The following is an 18557-nucleotide window of genomic DNA, read 5'->3' on the forward strand; positions in this document are numbered from 1 at the left end:
GCCCCCGTTCCTGACCCCCCCTTCCCCTGCGCCCCATGTCTGGCCAGGCTCCACTCGCAAGCTCTACGAAAAGAAAATCTTCGAGTACGAGACTCAGAGGCGAAGGCTCTCTCCCCCGAACTCGTCCACATCCTCATACTCCTATCGGCTCTCCGGTGAGGCCCCCCCCACCCCAGGGCGCCACCTGACCACCTGTGGGGACGTGTTTTGCGCTATAGGGAGGATTGGGTTGCGCGGGTGTGGCAGGGACGCTGGCCGGGAGGGGCGTGAGGAAAAGAGCTTGGGGGCAAATGGTCCTGCTCCCCCTCCCCCATTCAGACTCAGATTCGGCAGCATCGGTGGACTCGGATATGTATGATCTGCCCAAGAAAGAGGATGCCTTACTTTATCAGAGCAAGGGTAAGGAAGCAGTGGGATGGGCCCTGACATCAATTCCACTCCCTCAGGGACCCCAGTATTAGGGAGAACCTGAGACCTCAATCCCCACTGTCCCTCACCAGCCCTGGAAGGGAGCAACTATGTCACAGACCCCAAATAGGATTCAAATTAGGACCATGGGGCCAGGTGGGGGACACCACTGCCCCCTCTACTACCACTACCTCCCCTCTTTCCCAAGGCTATAATGATGACTACTATGAGGAAAGCTACATGAGCACCAGAACTTACGGTGAGCCTGATTTTGCGGGCACACCCAAGGGCTTCCGCCAGCCCTCGGCTTCACTCGCAGATGCTGACACCTTTCACCACCAGGTGAGCTAGCTGCCGGGCACCCTGTACTGAGGTACAACCTCAGGGGGTCATAGCTGGGTTTGGATAAATCCAGGGGGCCCCTGGGTGCAAATGGTAGCTTTCAAGTCTCCAGAAAGACATGGGGTCCGCGGACACCTGCCTGGTCAGGACCTTCCTTTGGGGGGCGCTGTCAGAACTGTTTGACTTAGAGCACATGGGACATGCTTTGCACCCCGGTCTGGGATCTAGATTTGAGCTCTTTCTGAGAATCCTGGGGCAGAAGGTAGGGTGCACACAGCCAGGACAATTACTGAGCAAGTGGCAAAGCCCCAGGGACATAAGGCCAGGAATTCAGAAGGGTTCTGGAGTGGGGCAGGCCAGCCAGGGTAGTTTGGACTGAGAGAGATGACAGGACCACGCTGACCCCGACAGTGTCTCTTCACCCTGATTTTCTTCTTCAGGTGCGTGAAGACAATTTTTTCTCTTCAGAAGAGGATGGCAAGAATAGGTGAGTAGTGGGGAAGGCCAGGGGCCAGGATGGATTCTGGGCCGAGACCCTCCTGGCCCATCTGCTCCCCTCTTTGCCTCAGGGAACGCCCTGTGTATGGCCGGGACAGTGCCTACCACAGCATCGCACACTATCGCCCTGTTTCCAACATCACCAGAAGCTCTCTGGGCATGTCCTATTATCCCACCACCTCCTCCACCTCTTCCATGTCCTCAACTTCATCTTCTCCCCCCTCGTGGCTTGCCCGCCGAGCCATCCGGCCAGAAAAGCAGGCCCCTGGGGCTGGTCTGGGCCCGGACCGCCAGGTCCCACTCTGGGGCCAGCTGATCCTTTTTGTGGTGTTTGCTGCCTTCCTGCTCTTGGTTTACTACTCCATGCAGGCTGAGGACAGCAACCCCTTCTAAGGAAACACCTGAGGGTCCAGCTGGCTTTGTGGCCAGCTGCTCGTGGAAGTGCTGGCCAACTGCCTTAGCAGTATTTGTTGGGGGGAGGGGGGTGGGGGGCTTTTCGTGTGTGTTCTAGCTTGTGGGTGCCTTGTCCTACCTTGTCCTGCCTTGGAGGCAGCAGACCTGGGCTCTCTGCAGCATGGTGGGCCTGGGCTGACCTTCCTCCTGACCCCGCTTGCCTCTGACCCTTTAGGGCCCAGGAGGGCAAGACCCTTCTCCTGAAGAGGAGAACATAGTTGTTGTCATTGCATGCCTCCTGTTGTTGTCACCTTGTTGGGGGATTAACCAAAGGCCACCCTGACTTCTGTTTTCGTGGACACACAATAAAAAGACAGTTTATTTTTAACGTGTGGGCTCTTCTTGCTGGGGAAGGGGTTGGGCTCCTCTGCCTGGGGCCTCTACCCTGGGTCTCAAAGATCCCCACCTGGCTTTGTTGACTCTCCTTCTTTGCTTTGGGCACATTCTACCCACAGACACATTTGTGCTTCGCTTGTGGGGTCTACTCCCAGACCTCTTGTAACTACTTACGAAAATAACTGCAGCACCATAGGTTTTGGAAAGCCCAGCTGGAAATGCAGGTGAGGCTGCACGCACAATGCTGGCTGCAGGTGCTTTAACCAGGAAGAGCTGATGCTGACCTTGGTGTCTAAGGGGCAGCATGTGTTTGGTGGGCCTCTTCTGGAAAGTGGCTTGTTTAGTGACACGGGGAAGTCATCATCTGAGATGGCCCGCCATCTCTGGGTAATCCGATTCTTCAACTGACTATTCTTATTTATCTCCAGGTTTTCTGCCGTGGGTATTTAATCATCCTCAATATTTACACATATTTATAACAGTGGGTACTGAGGGAACCCAGAGTAGAATGGCATGTGAGGCTGTGCATCCTGTTGGTGCACTGCCAGCACAAGTTGGGAAAGCACATAGGCGTGTGCTCCATGCAGGCAGGTGGGAAGCAGAGGTGAGGCCAGGCTTCCAGGACAGGTGGGGCCCTGACATCACACTGTCTCACCTCTGACCAGCCCCTGGCTACAGGTAGTAGGACTCAGCAGGTGCTAGCCTCTCACTGGACACAGTGCCCATAAAGTACCCATGGGCTCCTGAGCCTTCGAGGCTCTCGACTGGCTATGGCCACACAGCAAGCTCAGGTCAGGGCTGGGACTGGGACCCACCTACCCCCAGCTCCTGGCCATTTCTCTTTGCTGTATCCTAGTCTCTCCCCACATTTTTAAAGAATATACTTTTATTGGTTTCAAAGACGAAGGGAGAGAGAGAGAGAAACATCAATGATGAGAGAGAATCATTGATCAGCTGCCTCCTGCGGGCCTCACACGGGATCGAGCCCACAACCTGGGGATGTGCCCTGACCGGGAATCAAACCATGACTTCCTGGTTCATAGATTGATGCTCAACCACTGAGCCATGCCAGCTGGACTCTCTCCACATTTTTTGTGTTTTCTTAAAAGTAACACATGCTTTTTGTGCAATTAAAATATACAAAAGAATGAAAGAAATGAATTGCTTCTATTTTTCTCACCACTCCCACAGCTGCAGCCTCCCTTGTTTGCTGCAAGCCACTCCCACCTGGCTCATCCCCAAGTGCACAGACACCTGTGGCACTCCCCAGACTTCAGACTCTGCCCCTCGCCATCCTAGTGCAAGGGTTAAACCTGGATGCTCTATGAGTGGAGTGGTGGTAGGCAGGGGCAGGGAATGCTGCCTCATCACTGACAATAAGGCCTGATGGTCAGATCAATGAGCCTGTAAGAGGGGGAGGGGCAGAATAAGTGCACCAGGACCCCAGAGGGCCACAGTGACAGCTTGTTTCAGCAACTGATCCCAAATCAAGTATATTAGGAGGGACCCCCCCACAAGCACTGCCTGGGGCTGCTGTTGCGCTGGAAAGGTATGTGGAGCCTAGCGAACCCCATGTGGGGCCTGGGGAAGGGCAAGGTTGATGAGTCAAAGCTGCGGTGGAGAAAAGGGACAGCATGAGGAAGGGGAGCTGGGCTGGGGGCATCCCAAGGAAGGGAAGAGAGATGGCATGGCTTCTGGGTAGAATGGCTCCAAGTCTCTGGTCCTCCATCTGTTTCAGGAAAGACAGGGAGGCTAGGTAGGTGTGCTGGGAAACCACTGTGGTGTCTGACATGAGAAAAGAGGCAACACCCACATGACATAGTCTCCCCCTTCTCATTCATTTATTCCCATGGCCAACCATATGCATTTAGCACCATGTGCAGATGGAGGATTGCTAAGGGGCTTCCAGCCTCCTGCCCCGGGGCTCTGAGGACACTCCCATCCCAAGGAGTTCTGATAGCTCCTGAGGAGGTTGGATCCCCATCCCAGGACTCCCCCTTGGGCTTGGCTCACTCCCCAGGGCATCATGGGATCCTGAGTGCTCTTACACCCCTCCGGTGGTCCCCAGGGCTCTCCATGCCGAACCCCTAGAGCTCTGGAGGCCCATAAGGGCACCTGAGTGCTCCCTAGTGCTCTGGGCACCACAACCCAAAGGTTTTTGAGTGCTTCCTTGGGCCCCAAGGGAACCCCAGGCTTGAAGGTCTCCACCTAGTATTTGCCAGGGCTGGGACTACTTCCCTTCCTTGAGAACTCCAAGGGGACTCACTTCCCAAAAGCCCCCTAGGGCTCTGGGGTTCCCCCTGTACAGCAACTGAGGGTTCCAGTATTCATACTGCATGACTCAGGCCTCTGATCCACTCCCCTCTTCCCGCCCAAGGGCACCAGCAGGGCTGAGGACACAGCAGGGGGCAGCAGTCACCTACGGTCCAGCAGACCATGTCTCTGCTTCCACTGGGGGTACCACCTGAGCCGGGTCCTGTTGGGGCCTTGGGCAGGACATCGTGGGCAGGGCAGGTGGCTGTGGGAGGAGCTGGATGCACCCTGAGGGTGGGAGGTTGAGAGAGGAGTGCCCTGGTGGTGGGGCAAAGGGTGGAGCCCAGAAGCACCACTCCTGATCTCCCCCATGAACCTGGCCTCCCTGAGAAGGTCCAGGTGTGCCCTTGCCTTGACCCCCATGCTGCATAATAGCCAGCTGTTGAGCTGGAGAATGCGCCTACTGAGTCATGTGGGATCCAGCACCAAGCAGGCAGCCTTCAAGACAACACAATGGATGCACATCCTGCAGCTCCATGAGGAAGGACTGGCGGGGGCTCTGAGGGTCTTAAAGGACTGGAAAGTGGCTCTGGACCCTCGCTGTTACTGCCCCTGGGGCTGGACTGCTGCCCTAGGCTCTGGGTGTCCAGTCTCCACAGGAAGCTCTGCCCCAGGGGACGCTGGACACGCCTGAATAAAGTTGGGCCCCACCCCCTGGCCCCCCACTTCTCTCTCCCACTGTCCTCAAAGGCAGGTGTATTCTGGAGGCTTCTAGAAGCTACCCAGGTGGAGAGGGAACAGGAGGAGGCAGACCCCGGCCCACAGAGGTGCAGCACCAGCGGGGGAACAGCGATCCCCCCAAGGAACCCCTTCTCCCCTCGGCCCAGTGGACACCCAGGACTCTGCACACACAGCACACACCTCCCTTGCCTGAGGTACCAGAGCCTCCTGCCTCCTCCTAGGCTGGCCCCTCCAAGAGGAGACAGTCCTGCCCCCATCCTCTCCCAATGCCTGCCAGGTGGGCCCCGACGGAGATGGGTCCCAGCCACCAGGAGCCCTGTCCCCTCCCCAGAGGCCATGTCACACCCAGACAGCGGTGACATGTGTGGCAGCAACGATGGAAAATGCCAACCTGGAGGGAACAGGCCCCGGGGACCACCCGGGACTGAGTCTGCAGGACACAGCAGACCTGAGCCTGAGCCTTGCCGGCACGGGCAGGAGGGGCCCCAGTGGGGGGCCAGCAGCTGGCACCAGGAAAGAGAGAGCCACCAGGACCCCAGGCTGCCAGGGGCAAATGGCCTGGGACCCGGCTGATCCACGGAGCAAATCCCAGACGACATCCAGGCTGCTGGGAGGACACAGGGAGGGGCAAGGCCCAGGCCAGGAGCCAGGGTCACACACTGGGTGTGGAGGCCTGGCCACCCGCCCAGAGCCTACAGGGTGGTCAACCAGCCCCACCAGGCCCCACGCCCGAGCCCTGCTCGCCAGGAGGGGCCAGGAGCAGAGGGGAGGACCCGGCCACATGCCTTCCCAGGTTCCCCCACCTCACCTACTAAGTGGGGGAGGAGATGGCTGGTCACCCTACTGGGAGCACCTGGCCCCGCCCCGCAGGCCCTGTCTGCCCCAGTCCAGGCCGGGCAGGGCAGGGGGAGGGCTGAGCTGACCCCCACCCCACAGTCAGCCTCCACCCCCGACCCAGCCACACCTCTGCACCTGACCCTCCCTGCTGCCCATCCCCGCAGGAGGCTGGGGGCCCAGGTGGAGAAAGGGGAGCACTGGGCCCTCAGGGTAGGGCTGCCACCCCCTGCCCCCGACAGTGAGGGAGTCCAGCCTGTCAACAAGGGGAACATTAGTCTGGGGACCCTAGGGGTTCCCGCAGGGACCCCAGGACGGGCAGCCTCGCCCCGTCCAGGGCATGGGGCCACGGTGTTGCGGGGCAGCCCCCTGGGAACCTGGAGGGAGCCAGTAGCCCAGGAGGGCGGACACCAAGTCAGGGCCGCGAGCATGCGCGGTGCTGGTGCTGAGCTGGGGCCCTCGGGTGCACTCAGTGGCTCAGGACGTTCTCATCCCAGTCCAGGGCCCGGGCCATCCCGGCGGCAGTCAGGCCCCCAGAGGCAGGGACAGTCATGCACACAGAGTCCTCCTCAGGCCCAAGGCGTCCCCAGGGAGGGCGTTCCCTGCAGGAGGACACTGAGCCGCTCAGAGGTCAGGCGGAGGCGGCGGCCACCTCCGTGACCAGCATGGGGTCAGGGCAGGTCTCCAGGGCCCAGCGAGACCGCAGCCAGGGCTGCAGGGTGAGGACATCGCTGAGCAGCGGGCGGGGCAGAGGCCACCCTGGGGTCAGCACAGCTGCTGGAGATGGGGGCACAGACATCCGTGCTCCTGGGTAAGGACCCGGGTCCTCGGGCAGAGAGGGTGAGGCCACAGTGGTCACTGAGGGCAGATGGGGACAGGGTCAGGGCAGGGGCTGTGAGTGTGCCCATCCTCAGGGCAGGCCACTAGGAGGAGCTCCCCAGGAAAGGGGCCCTGCAGCAGGGGGGTGGGGGGAGAGGCCCCAGTGGCCGCCCAGCACCGCCCAGCCCTCCACAGCTTCCTGGCCAGGCGGCCCAGGGCAGACCGCAGGGCAGCGCCCTCCTCACTGTGGCTCCTGCCCAGGGACCAGGAAGGGGAAGGGGGCTCAGCACGGGCACAGGTGGGGACAGTGTGTCAGAGGTCAGATGGCCCAGGAGCAAGGGCTGCACCAGGCCTGGGCACCTCCAGGCAGCCCCGCAGCCTGTGCCCCTAACCCTGGCTGACTGTCCCCAGGAGTCAGGGCCAGGATCCCTGAGGCGAGGCCCGCCAGCGGCACCTGCTGCTCCCGGAAAGCAGAGCCCGGCTCCCCAGAACCTCGCTGTCCTGGGTTCAAGAAACCCACAGCACCTGGGACGGTGCCAGGAGCTGGCACCAAGGGCTCGGTGTTGCCCAGCAGCGAGAGCCAACAAGAAAAGCACTCACCGCCCACAGAACCTGTGTGACAAATTCAGAGCCAGCAAATGCGTCACTGGGAAGTCACCTCTGGGCCCCTGCCAGGAACGATGGGGCTGGGGCGGGCACGTCTCCAGGGAAACGAGATGCAAAGGGCCTCCTTCAGCCACAGTGGGAGCTCCTTCCTCAACAACTGCCCCCGACCCCCCAGGCTGGCGCCTGCCACCCTCACCCCCCAACCCGCCAGAACCCAGCCCAGGGCTACCTGACCCCCTCCTTGAAGAAAAGGGGCTCCTGGGCCTGCCCCTCCCCAATGCCGCCTGCACCTCTCCACTCCCTGCCCCCACCCTTCAGGCTGCACGGAGGAAGGCTGGAGGGACAGCAGGGGGCAGGGGAATGACCTCGCTGTGTGCAGCCAGAGGTCACCCCTGCCTTAGGCAGGGCAGCTGCCCCTGCCCCAGTCCCTGCCCCTGGGGACGGAAAAGAAATGGAGGCAAGACTGAGCCAGTGTGTGGGGACACGGGAGGTCAGGGACATCCTGTGGCCCAGCCTGGATGGGGACTGACAGGGCGCTGACCAGCGCTGCTGTGATGAGGAAGGGCTTCCTGCCCTGTGCCCAGAGCCGCTCCAGGGCCTGGGACCGCCATCAGGGCTGCCAACCCCCCATCGACGGGCAGAGAGCACACACCGTGGGCACACGGGGGCTCTGAGGCACATTCTTATCTCTTTCTCTGTGTGTGTTTCCTTTACAGCCCTTTGAAGACCAAGAGCCCCCCTGCCCTGCGAGCACAGGCCCTGCCTCGCTTGGTCCCGGGGCTAGAACTGGCCACCCTCCCAGAGACAAAGGACACGTTCTTGAGGGGCCTGTTCTGTGCGGGGCCAGGAGTCCTCACGCCGGGGCCCCCAGGTTCAGGAGCAAGACCGTTCTTCGCAGCAGCCTTCTCATTTGCTGTGAACAGAACACCCTTCAGCCCAGTCGCCCCCTGCAGCCCTGCTCCAGCGTTGACCTGTGTGACCCATAAAAATACGGCAGAGGTGAGGGGATGTCACTTACAGATCCAGTGAGAAGAAGACTGTGTCTTCCGTCTTGGGCCGCTCACCCCTCTCCTCCGGTCCTGGGGAAGCCCTGCCTGAGCAGCCGGGTGGCCAGGCCCTGTGGGGAGGCACCGAGACCCCTGTCACCGTCGTCTGAGTGATCTTGGAGGCAGAGCCTTTCCCACCAGGGAGGTGCGAGGCTGCAGCTCAGCTGGTGCCTGGACTGCAGCTGGGACAGACCCGGAGCCAGAACCCCCAGCCAGGCCCTTGGGCGTCCTGTCCTTCAGGCACTTGGGAGATCACGTGTGAGTCGCATCAGGGCGCTATGATTGGGGCCATTTGTTACGCAGCAACAGGGAACTAATACACAACTTTACATGCAGACGGGGACTCAAAGTAATTCTGAAGCAAACACAGCGACAAGAAGCCCCAGAAGCCATTAGGAAAAGCCTGGGAAGTCTGATGGCATGAAAACTAGTCGTCTGCCTGGCCAAACACAAACCCCAAACCACAAAGTCAAGAGACAAGTGACAAAGTGAGGGAAAATAGTGATAAGATGTGACTCAGGGCTCCTATCATTAACGCAGAGAGAGCTTGACCCGGGCACAGGGCACAGCCGGACAACCCAGAGGAAGAGGGGGTGCAGGAGGGGAAACGTGGAAAACGAAAGCCTAAGGTTACTCCACCCTCTGTTCCCCCAGCCAGAGTACGCTCAGGTGCTGGGCTCTGAGGGGCAGACGGCGGCCAGTGACCGGCAATGCACGTCGCCTGCCGCTCCAACGAGATGACAGGCCACCGTGGCGCCGAATAAGACCGGCCTCTGCCCCCTGCCACGACTGGCCGAGGAAGGAGGGTGCTGCTGGGCACTGGCCCCAGGAGCTGGGAGACCCTCCTGGGAGGGGCATTGGGCAGGAAAGGTGGAGGCTTCCCCCAGCTAGAGGGCCGGCCACACCCCAGCCCTGACAGCTGTCAGGGAAGTTCCCGGGCAGAAAACCACTTCTGGCCTCTATGTGCCCCACATCCACCTTCTTGCTCTCTGGGCCCAGGTTCCTCTCCCATCTCCGAACTCGGGGTTTGGGTCTTCCCTCTGCCTCCTCAGAGGGTCTGTCCAGCCCCACCCAGGCCCCCGTCTGATCTGTCTCCGACATGCCCAGATGCTGTTATCAAACCTGGGAGTCGCTGAGCACCTGCACACAGACCCCTTTCCCCAACTGGGCTGTGCACGGTGCCCTGCAGCCCTCCCAGGCAGGAAGGGTGATGCTGCTACAGAAGGCCCTGGTCCCTGAGGGCTGGCAGCCTCCTAGCATCTCCCCGCCTGTGGGGACCATCCAAGGAACCAGCCCCACATGGGGCAGGGGCACACACCTAGGGGCTGCAGGCCTGCGAGACGTGCTCCTCACAGCGGGACCCCTGGACCAGCAGCAGCAGCAGCAGCAGCACAGGGAGAGCGTGAGAGGCGCCGATTCGTGGGGCAGGGGCACACACCTAGGGGCTGCAGGCCTGTGAGACGTGCTCCTCACAGCGGGATCCCTGGACCAGCAGCAGCACAGGGAGAGCGTGAGAGGCGCCGATTCTCAGGCCCCAGTCAGATCTGCAACATCAGAGACTGCGGGGAGGGGGCAGGCCAGTGACTGGGTGTGAACAGCCCTCCAGGGGCTGCCACGCACCTGCACCCCACCCCCTGCCCCCCCCACCTCCGTGAGCACCACCAGGACGGATGTTCCTGATCACACCTCCTTCTAGAGAAGCCGCCAGCTCTCTGCAGGGCTCCCCTTGGCCTGTCCAGGTGCGCGGCAGGCGGGCACAGCTGGTGGCCGCAGTCGGGGGCTCCTGGGGAACAGCAGGCCCGTCTGGCAGGACTCGCTCCCGCAGGGCCCCCCTGCCAAGGTCCAGGGAGGACGGTTCCTTCCTGCCTCACCTCCAGGCCGCGGACATCCAGTCCCTCTGGCAGACGGCACCTTCCCCGTGACTGGCCTCAACTCAGTCCCCCTCTCCCTGGATACAGGCTCCTGTGTGGTTTTGTTTGTCATCCATGCTTTACAGGAACTGTCTCACCCTGACCGGTTTGGCTCAGTGGATAGAGCGTCGTCCATGCTTTACAGGAACTGTCTCGATACACTCGGGAGGCGCTGGAACACAGTGGGCCCGGAAATGAGTGTGTATGTGATTGTGTGCGGGGGGAGTGGGCGGTGGGAGGTAGGGGGATACTTTTGGGGCCGTGGGAGGGTGGTAGCTCCCATGAGCTCTCAGCAAGGCCACTCTCATTGGCCAGGACTGGGCGGGGCAGGAGATAGAGTGACCCTGCCGTCGGAGTGGGGTCGCCGCCCTCCTTTCCTCCTCACCAGTCCCCTCCGGACCCCAGTACACTGTCCCCGGTCATTGGAGGGGGGGGGGCTTGGCTCGGTCATGAAGGTGGGGCAAGTCCGTTTGGGATCTGGGGGCGGGCCGCCTGACTGAGACCCCAGAATCTCCCGGGGCCTGGACTCGGTGGTGGCGTTTCTCTAGGGGGGGAGGTCGAGATCCCCGGGTCCAGGGAACGGGGACTATCGCTAATTCAGGGTGTGTGGGGGGCGGGGAGGAATGGCGGAGACGAGGCGCCTTTCCATTGTCTTACGGCGTCATCAGCCCGCCAACAGGAAGTACCGCCTTTCTTCACACGCCATCTGGCTGGCTCCACCAATAAATACGCTTGGCTCGTGACAAGACCCGCCCCCAGCCCACCCTACGTAGCTCAGCCCCTCGGTCCTGACGGACAGTTCTTCTGCCCAATCAAAGCCAGCCGTTCTCCTTCCCTCCTCTTGGCTTAATGTTTGTTAGCCTCTTTCTTCTTGTTGGGGCTGAGCTGTCTGTGGACTGGGGGCTAAGTCGGTTCCAATGTGGGAAAGCAGGGACTTTCCATGCAGAGCCGCGAGAATCGTCTTGTTTGTACACTGTATGCCCTGCTTGCGTTGTTTTGATGTGAACTTATATTTTGAGGTAATTAAATGGACAGGAAGTTCCATAGAAACGTCCCAGAGGTATGGGCCCCTCCCGCAGTTCCCTAGTGTCCGCATCCTTTGCACTTAGTACAGTCGCACACCAGGAAATGGCACTGGTGCCAGCCGAGAGCTGCTCGGGAAAAACTTTTTTGTTTTTTTAAAAAAAGAAACTGTCTCGATACACTCGGAAGGCACTCGAACACAGTGGGCCCGGAAATGAGTGTGTATATGATTGCGTGCGGGGAAGTGGGCGGTGGGGGTTTGGTAGGGTACATTTGGGGCCCTGGGAGGATGGAAGCTCCCAAGAGCTCAGAGCAAGGCCATTGTCATTGGCCAGGACTGGGCGGGGCCGGAGACAGAGTGACCCAGCCCTTTGTCATCTGGGTGGGGACGCCGCCCTCCTTTCCCGCTCACTAGTCCCCTCCGGACCCCAGTACACTGTCTCTGGCCATCGGGAGGGCCAGGCACCCTCAGGAAGGTGGGGGAAGTCCTGCGGGGAGCCGGGGATGGCCGCCCGACTGAGATCTCAGAATCTCCCGAGGCCTGGACTCAGTCGTTTCTTCTTTCTGGGGTAAGGGTAGACATCCTCAGGACTCTGGCCCAGCCCAGCACCCGGAGGGCGGGAAGACAGAGACTGGTGACCAGGGCGTGGTCCTCGCGCGTGGGGCCCCGCCCTGAGCGCGTCTGCGGTCTTCTCAAATCATCTCAGCACGCCACCGGAAACTCCGCCCCATAGGTAGCTGAGCTCTGCTTTCCTGCCTCCTTTTCCGGAAAGATTAGCCAATGAAAAAGCGCGTCTTCTGACAAGACCCGCCCTCAGACCGTCAAAGGAAGCTGACAGACACTTCTTTGACCAATCAAAGCTAGGCGTTCTCTAGGGACGCCCCTCTAGGCTCCGCCTTCGGGAGCGCTTGTCTTGGGCGTGGGCCGGGCCAGCTCTGAACAGTGGGGACCTAGAGATCCCGCGGGGACTGCAGCGACTCTCCACGCAGAGCTGCGGGAGTCGCCCTGTCTGTACGCTAGTCTGCTTGTGTACTTTTGGTGTGATCATGTATTTTGAAGTAATTAAGTTCACAGGAAGTTACATAGAAATATTTAAGATGCCGGGCCCCTCCCGCAGTTCCCTAGTGTCCACATCCTTTGCACTTAGTACAGTCGCACGCCAGGAAATGGCACTGGTGCCAGCCGAGAGCTGCTCGGGGTTACTCCCGTGTGTGTGCGCACGCGGACACACGCATAGCGCGGTGCACTTTCATCACGTGTAGATTCAAGTGGCCGCCACTGCCATCAGTGTCCAGCCTGTTCCCGCACAGGGATCCCTCCGGTTGACCTTTCCTAGCCACAGCCTCTCCCCTCCTCCCGCCAACCCACGCAACCATTATTCTATTTTCTTTCTTCTTTTTTAAAAAATATTTTTTATTGATTTTTTTTTTACAGGGAGGGAGAGGGATAGAAACATCCATGAGAGGAAACATCGATCAGTTGCCTCATGCACGCCCCCTACTGGTGATCGAACCTGCAACCAAGGTACATGCCCTCGACCAGAATCGAACCCAGGACTTTTCAGTCCACGGCCCCAGGCTCTATCCACTGAGCCAAACCGCTCAGGGCCAGTATTCTATTCTTATCCCTGCAGTTTTGTCATTTGCAGGCCGTTACATAAGGAAGTATGCAGTGTGTAACGGGCTGAGCCCTTTTCCACTGGCGCGGTGCCCTGGAGGTCCGGCCTCGCTGTTGCATGTATTATAGTTTTTCCTTTGTGTTGCTGGCTGTAGTCCTCGGTGTGGATCATCCACTGTTCCTTCCAGCATTCACCCCCTGAGGGAGGCGTTGCTTGTTCCCAGTCTTTGGCTTCTACAAACAACCCGCTATGAACATTGGAGCACAGGTTTTCCTGTGATTACAAGTTTCCATTTCTTTGGCCAAGTGCCCAAGCGTGCAATGGCTGGGTCCTGTGGAGATGGATGTTTAGCTTTAAAAGAAACAGCTGAGCCCTGGCTTGTTTGGCTCAGTGGCTAGAGCGTCAGCCTGTGGACCGAAGGGTCCTGGGTTCGATTCTGGTCAAGGGCACATGCCCTAGTTGCAGGCTCCATCCCATTAGGGGCGTGCAGGCGGCAGCCGATCGATGATTCTTTCTCATCATTGATGTTTCTCCCTGTCTTTACCTCTCTCTTTCTCTCTGAAATCAATAAAAATGTTTAAAAAAAAAGAAACAGCTCAGTTGCCTTCCACAGTGGTTATAGCGTTTTACATTACCACCCTGCACACTTTTAAAGTACATAATTGGTGGGTTTCTTTTTTTTACAGAACAACATAAATTTAAGCAAGATTGTTAATAATTTTTGTTTCTCATCTAACTACAATTTTCTTCTTTTTTAAATAAAAAAAAATCTAGATATTCCAGGCTGTGGGATAGTAGACAAATAGACTGTATGTTCTAATCTTAACATAAAACCAATCATTGCCTTCTGGCCCATTTCCTAAGGCGGAGGGAGGAGGGCTCCTGAGGTGTAAGGGCTCTAAGCTCTCTGAAGGCCGGTGGGAAGACAAGACCTTATTTTTTAAAATGTATTTTTATTGATTTCAGAGAGGAAGGGAGAGGGAGAGAGAGAGAGATAGAAACATTAATGCTGAGAGAGAATCATTGACTAGCTGCCTCCTGCACGCCCCCTACTGGGGATCGAGCCCACAACCTGGGCATGTGCCCTTGACTGGAATTGAACCTGGGACCCTTCAGTCCACAGTCCAACGTTTTATCCGCTGAGCCAAACCAGCTAGAGCAAGACCTTTAAAAGAAGAAGAAGAAGAAGAAGAAGAAGAAGAAGAAGAAGAAGAAGAAGAAGAAGAAGAAGAAGAAGAAGAAGAAGAAGAAGAAGAAGAAGAAGAAGAAGAAGAAGAAGAAGAAGAAGAAGAAGAAGAAGAAGAAGAAGAAGAAGAAGAAGAAGAAGAAGAAGAAGAAGAAGAAGAAGAAGAAGAAGAAGAAGAAGAAGAAGAAGAAGAAGAAGAAGAAGAAGAAGAAGAAGAAGAAGAAGAAGAAGAAGAAGAAGAAGAAGAAGAAGAAGAAGAAGAAGAAGAAGAAGAAGAAGAAGAAGAAGAAGAAGAAGAAGAAGAAGAAGAAGAAGAAGAAGAAGAAGAAGAAGAAGAAGAAGAAGAAGAAGAAGAAGAAGAAGAAGAAGAAGAAGAAGAAGAAGAAGAAGAAGAAGAAGAAGAAGAAGAAGAAGAAGAAGAAGAAGAAGAAGAAGAAGAAGAAGAAGAAGAAGAAGAAGAAGAAGAAGAAGAAGAAGAAGAAGAAGAAGAAGAAGAAGAAGAAGAAGAAGAAGAAGAAGAAGAAGAAGAAGAAGAAGAAGAAGAAGAAGAAGAAGAAGAAGAAGAAGAAGAAGAAGAAGAAGAAGAAGAAGAAGAAGAAGAAGAAGAAGAAGAAGAAGAAGAAGAAAGGAGGAGGAGGAGGAGGAGGAAGAAGAAGAGGAAGAAGAAGGAGAAGAAGGAGGAGGAGGAGGAAGAGCCATTCTTCTGAATGAGGCATCCTCAGGGTCCCCAGGCTGGCAAGGGTGTTTACTGCTTGCCAAGGCCTGACTCCCAGAGCTCTGCGAGCTGAGGCCCGGGAAGGAGCTGGTGGCCAAGGGGACAGTGGTCTGGGCCTGGAGTCTGGCTGGCAGACTAATGGCGGCCTGGAGGTTTGGGACCTCTTGGTTTCCCAGTGTGTTTGGTAAAGTCCCATTTATAATACAGAAAGTGCCCCATGAAAGAGGAAGCAGTACGTCATTTCTTTTTTTTTTAATTCTTTATTGTTGAAAGTATTACATATGTCCCCTCGGAATGAGGCATATTGTCGTCTCCCAGCCTGCCCCGGCCCCCTAGTCCCAGTCTACACCCCCCCATTGTCTGTGTCTATTGGTTATGCTTATATGCATACAAGTTCTTTGGTTGATCTCTTACCCCTAGTATGTCATTTCTGATCTCTCAGCAGCTTAGCTGTTGAACCCGTGGGATTTCAGCTGCAGCATGAACCTCCGAAGAATCAGTCAAGAACTGTTTTACCGACGTATTTCATTCAGAGAAGTCCCAAAGCAGGCTTAGCCTTCGAGTCGGGAGAGTTGGGGAGGGTAGGCATGGGTGGGGTGGGAATGGAGACAGGCCAGTAACTACATTTTTCTATGCAATCACCAACATAGTTATTCAGTTTTAAAAACATACAGTTTATTTTTTAATATTTTATTTATGTATTTGATAGCTGTACAGATGTCTTTGTCCTCATCTTTATATTTGTCTCTGTGTTCTTATGGAACAGAATTAATGCCTAAGGGATAAGGCCTGGATCTGTTTAACTCAGTTTGCACTCTCTTAGCAGAGCATAAGCATCAAAGGACATCTGACACATTTCAACAATAAGACAGAAGAGGAAACAATCGAACATAAATCAACACAAGAGACCTAAGAAAAAAGCAGATGGAAATATATACAAAAATTCTTATTTTAGAATTATGTTGTATACATTTGATTGTGATTTTCTTTTACTTAGTAATATATTTTTTTCAAAATATTTTTATTGATTTCAGAGAGGAAGGGAGAAGGAGAGATACAAACATCAATGATGAAAGAGAATCATTTATCGCTGCCTCCTGCATGCTCCCCACTGGGGATTGAGCCCACAATCCGGGCATATACCCTGACCAGGAATGAAACCATGACCTCCTGGTTCATAGGTCAATGCTGAACCACAGAGCCACATCAGCCAGGCAGTAATATATTTTGAGATCCTTCCATGTGAGTACACAAATGTCTTGGTCTTTGATAAAATACATGTACTGTAATTTACATAATGAATCCCCATTGAGGTACTGTCACATTTTCTCTCTTGTTTTGCTATTCACATTAATGCTGCAACCACCAGCTTTGAACATGTGTCAATCTCCCTCTATAATTTCCAATAAGCAGAATTGCCAGGTCAAAACCTATGGATGTTTCACATGTTAATAGACACTATATAAGTGTCTCCCCAAAAGACCCTACTTGTCATACACTAGGGCTGTTAGTCCTTTGTTACACATCCTATATAATAATCCTATATAATGAAGAGCTAATATGAAAATGGTCATTGCGCCCTCACGCCCTGTGCCCTCGCACCCAGGACCAGGGAACCTAAGGCCAGACCGGGGGACCTGAGGTGTAAGGGCTCCAGGGCCAGGGAACCTGAGGCTGCTCAGGGGGACCTGAGGCCGCGCCCCCTGTCCAGCAGGGCTTGACGGAAGACCTGAGGCTGCACCCCCCCACCCAGCGGGGCTTGATGGAGGTGGGGCCGGCCAGGTCTGGGTCTCACGCAATTTGGAGGCATGCGTGGGTGGGTGGGCACTTGACTCTGGATCCCACAGTGTGCCCCAGACTCTGACAGGAGGGAGATTTTCATATACATCTTACTAATTTTCTTTCATCTCTGACACTTCTATTAGAGAGAAAGGATAAATAGCAATATTAAAATATTTCCTCTAATTAATCCCCTTTTAATGTGCACAAATTTTGTGCACCAGGCCGCTAGTATTGTAAATATTTCCCCTCATTTTGTCTTTCATCTTAAAAGACTAGACTGGCTTGTTTCAGATGCAAGAAGTGAGACATTTCCATATTATCAAAATTATTAAACTCTCAACTGATGATTTCTGGGTTGTGTTTCTTGGGCATAGAGGTTTCCTCCCATATGTGACCAGAATAAGGAGACTTGGAGTGGAAATTCTGAGTCTTGTTTGCCAGTTGCCCATTGACCCAGGCTGATGGGTAGGCCTACTGGCCCATCACTGTGGCCTGGGGAGTTGGTCACATGACCCAGTGCTGCCTGGGGCTGGGTTAGTGGTGGTGACTGTCAGACACCCAGCCCCTGCCCTCCGGGGATGACAGTTCAGTTTGGGAGGAAGACAAGAAAATATGCAATGAGAAGTGTTTAGTTATATTCTTTTTGTTTGTTTGTTAATCCTCGCCAGAGGATATTTTTCCATTGATTTTTTCTCTTTTTATTGTCTAAAGTTTTACATATGTCTCCTTTTCCCCCAATTGACTACCCCCCCCTCCCAGCCATTCCCACCCCGGGCAAATCCCCACTGCCCCAGTGTCTGTGTCCATTGGTTATGCTAATATGCATGCATACAAGTCCTTTGGTTGCTCTCTAACCTCCTCCTCCCCTACCATTTGTCTCTAAATCTATTGATTCTTGTTCATTAAATTATGTTGATCATTATATTCCATTGATTTTTTTTTAAAAAAAAACATTGTTTGCTATTCCCTTTATTCATTCATTTATTTTTAAGATATATTTTTATTGATTTCAGAGAGGAAGGGAGAGGGAACAATAGAAACATCAATGACCAGAGAGAATCATAGATCAGGGGCCTCCTGCATGCTCCACACTGGGGATCGAGCCTGCTACCTGGGCATGCACCCTGACCAGGAATCAAACCATGACCTCTTGGTTCATAGGTTGATGCTCAACCACTGAGCCACACTGACTGGGCTTTCCATTGATTTTTAGAGAGAATGGAAGGGAGAAGGAGAGACACACAGAGAGAAAAATTGATGTGAGAGAGACACATCAATTGGTTGCCTCCCACACTCGCCTGGACCAGGGTCAGGGATCAAGCCCACAACCTAGGTACATGCCCTTGACCGGAATCAAACCCAAACCCTTCAGTCTGTAGGCTGACACTCTATCCACTGAACCAAACTAGCCAGGGCAAGTTACATTCTATAATCTTTAGACATATAATTATACTAGTGGCCCGGTGCATGAAATTTGTGCACATTATAAGATAATTAATTAGAGGAAATATTTTGATATTGCTATTTGCCCTTTCTCTATAATAGAATTGTCAGAGATGAAAGAAAATTAGTAAAATGTATATGAAAATCTTCCTTCTGTCAGAGTCTGGGGCATGCTACGGGACCCAGAGTCAAGTCCCTGCCCACCCGCGTGCACCTTGAAATCGTGTGAGACCCAGACCTGGCTGGCCCCACCCCCATCAAGCCCTACCGGGGTTGGGGGCACAGCCTGAGGTTCCCTGTCAAGCCCCATCAGGCAGGGGGCGCAGGCTCAGGTCCCTGCTGATCGCTCATTATGAGTCATTATGGGAACCCTGCCTCCGCTGTGGGTGCAGCCATCTTGTGATGGCGTGATGGAGTGAGGGTCGATTTGCATATTACCTCTTTATTATATAGGATATATAACTTGATCTCAGAGAGGAAGGAAGAGGGAGAGAGAGATAGAAACATCAATGATGAGAGAGAATCATTGATTGGCTGCCTCCG

At 55.3% G+C, this 18557-nt stretch overlaps 1 protein-coding gene and 1 long non-coding RNA gene across 3 annotated transcripts in view; one reads left to right on the plus strand and one right to left on the minus strand.

Annotated features, from left to right (window-relative positions):
- EMD (emerin) overlaps nt 1-1641 on the plus strand; it is a 2587-nt gene extending 946 nt beyond the window's left edge. Inside the window, exons 2-6 of the mRNA XM_005886161.2 lie at nt 48-155; nt 319-399; nt 617-750; nt 1191-1237; nt 1320-1641. Coding sequence (XP_005886223.2) covers nt 48-155; nt 319-399; nt 617-750; nt 1191-1237; nt 1320-1641 — 692 coding nt within the window. The remainder of the gene's footprint in view (nt 1-47; nt 156-318; nt 400-616; nt 751-1190; nt 1238-1319) is intronic.
- A 2672-nt stretch (nt 1642-4313) lies between these two features.
- On the minus strand, nt 4314-9735 carry LOC106724761. 2 transcript variants are annotated; one of them, XR_001360600.1, is made up of 4 exons: nt 9655-9735; nt 8309-8407; nt 7285-7385; nt 4314-4427 (listed from the first exon to the last, which is right to left on the minus strand). It is a non-coding gene; the product is annotated as an uncharacterized LOC106724761 (long non-coding RNA). The 2 variants fall into 2 exon arrangements; XR_001360601.1 differs by lacking the exon at nt 7285-7385.
- Nucleotides 9736-18557: the final 8822 nt, after the last annotated feature.

The sequence above is a fragment of the Myotis brandtii genome, unplaced genomic scaffold, assembly GCF_000412655.1.
Source record: "Myotis brandtii unplaced genomic scaffold, ASM41265v1 scaffold959, whole genome shotgun sequence".
In the NCBI taxonomy this organism is placed as follows: Eukaryota; Metazoa; Chordata; class Mammalia; order Chiroptera; family Vespertilionidae; genus Myotis; species Myotis brandtii.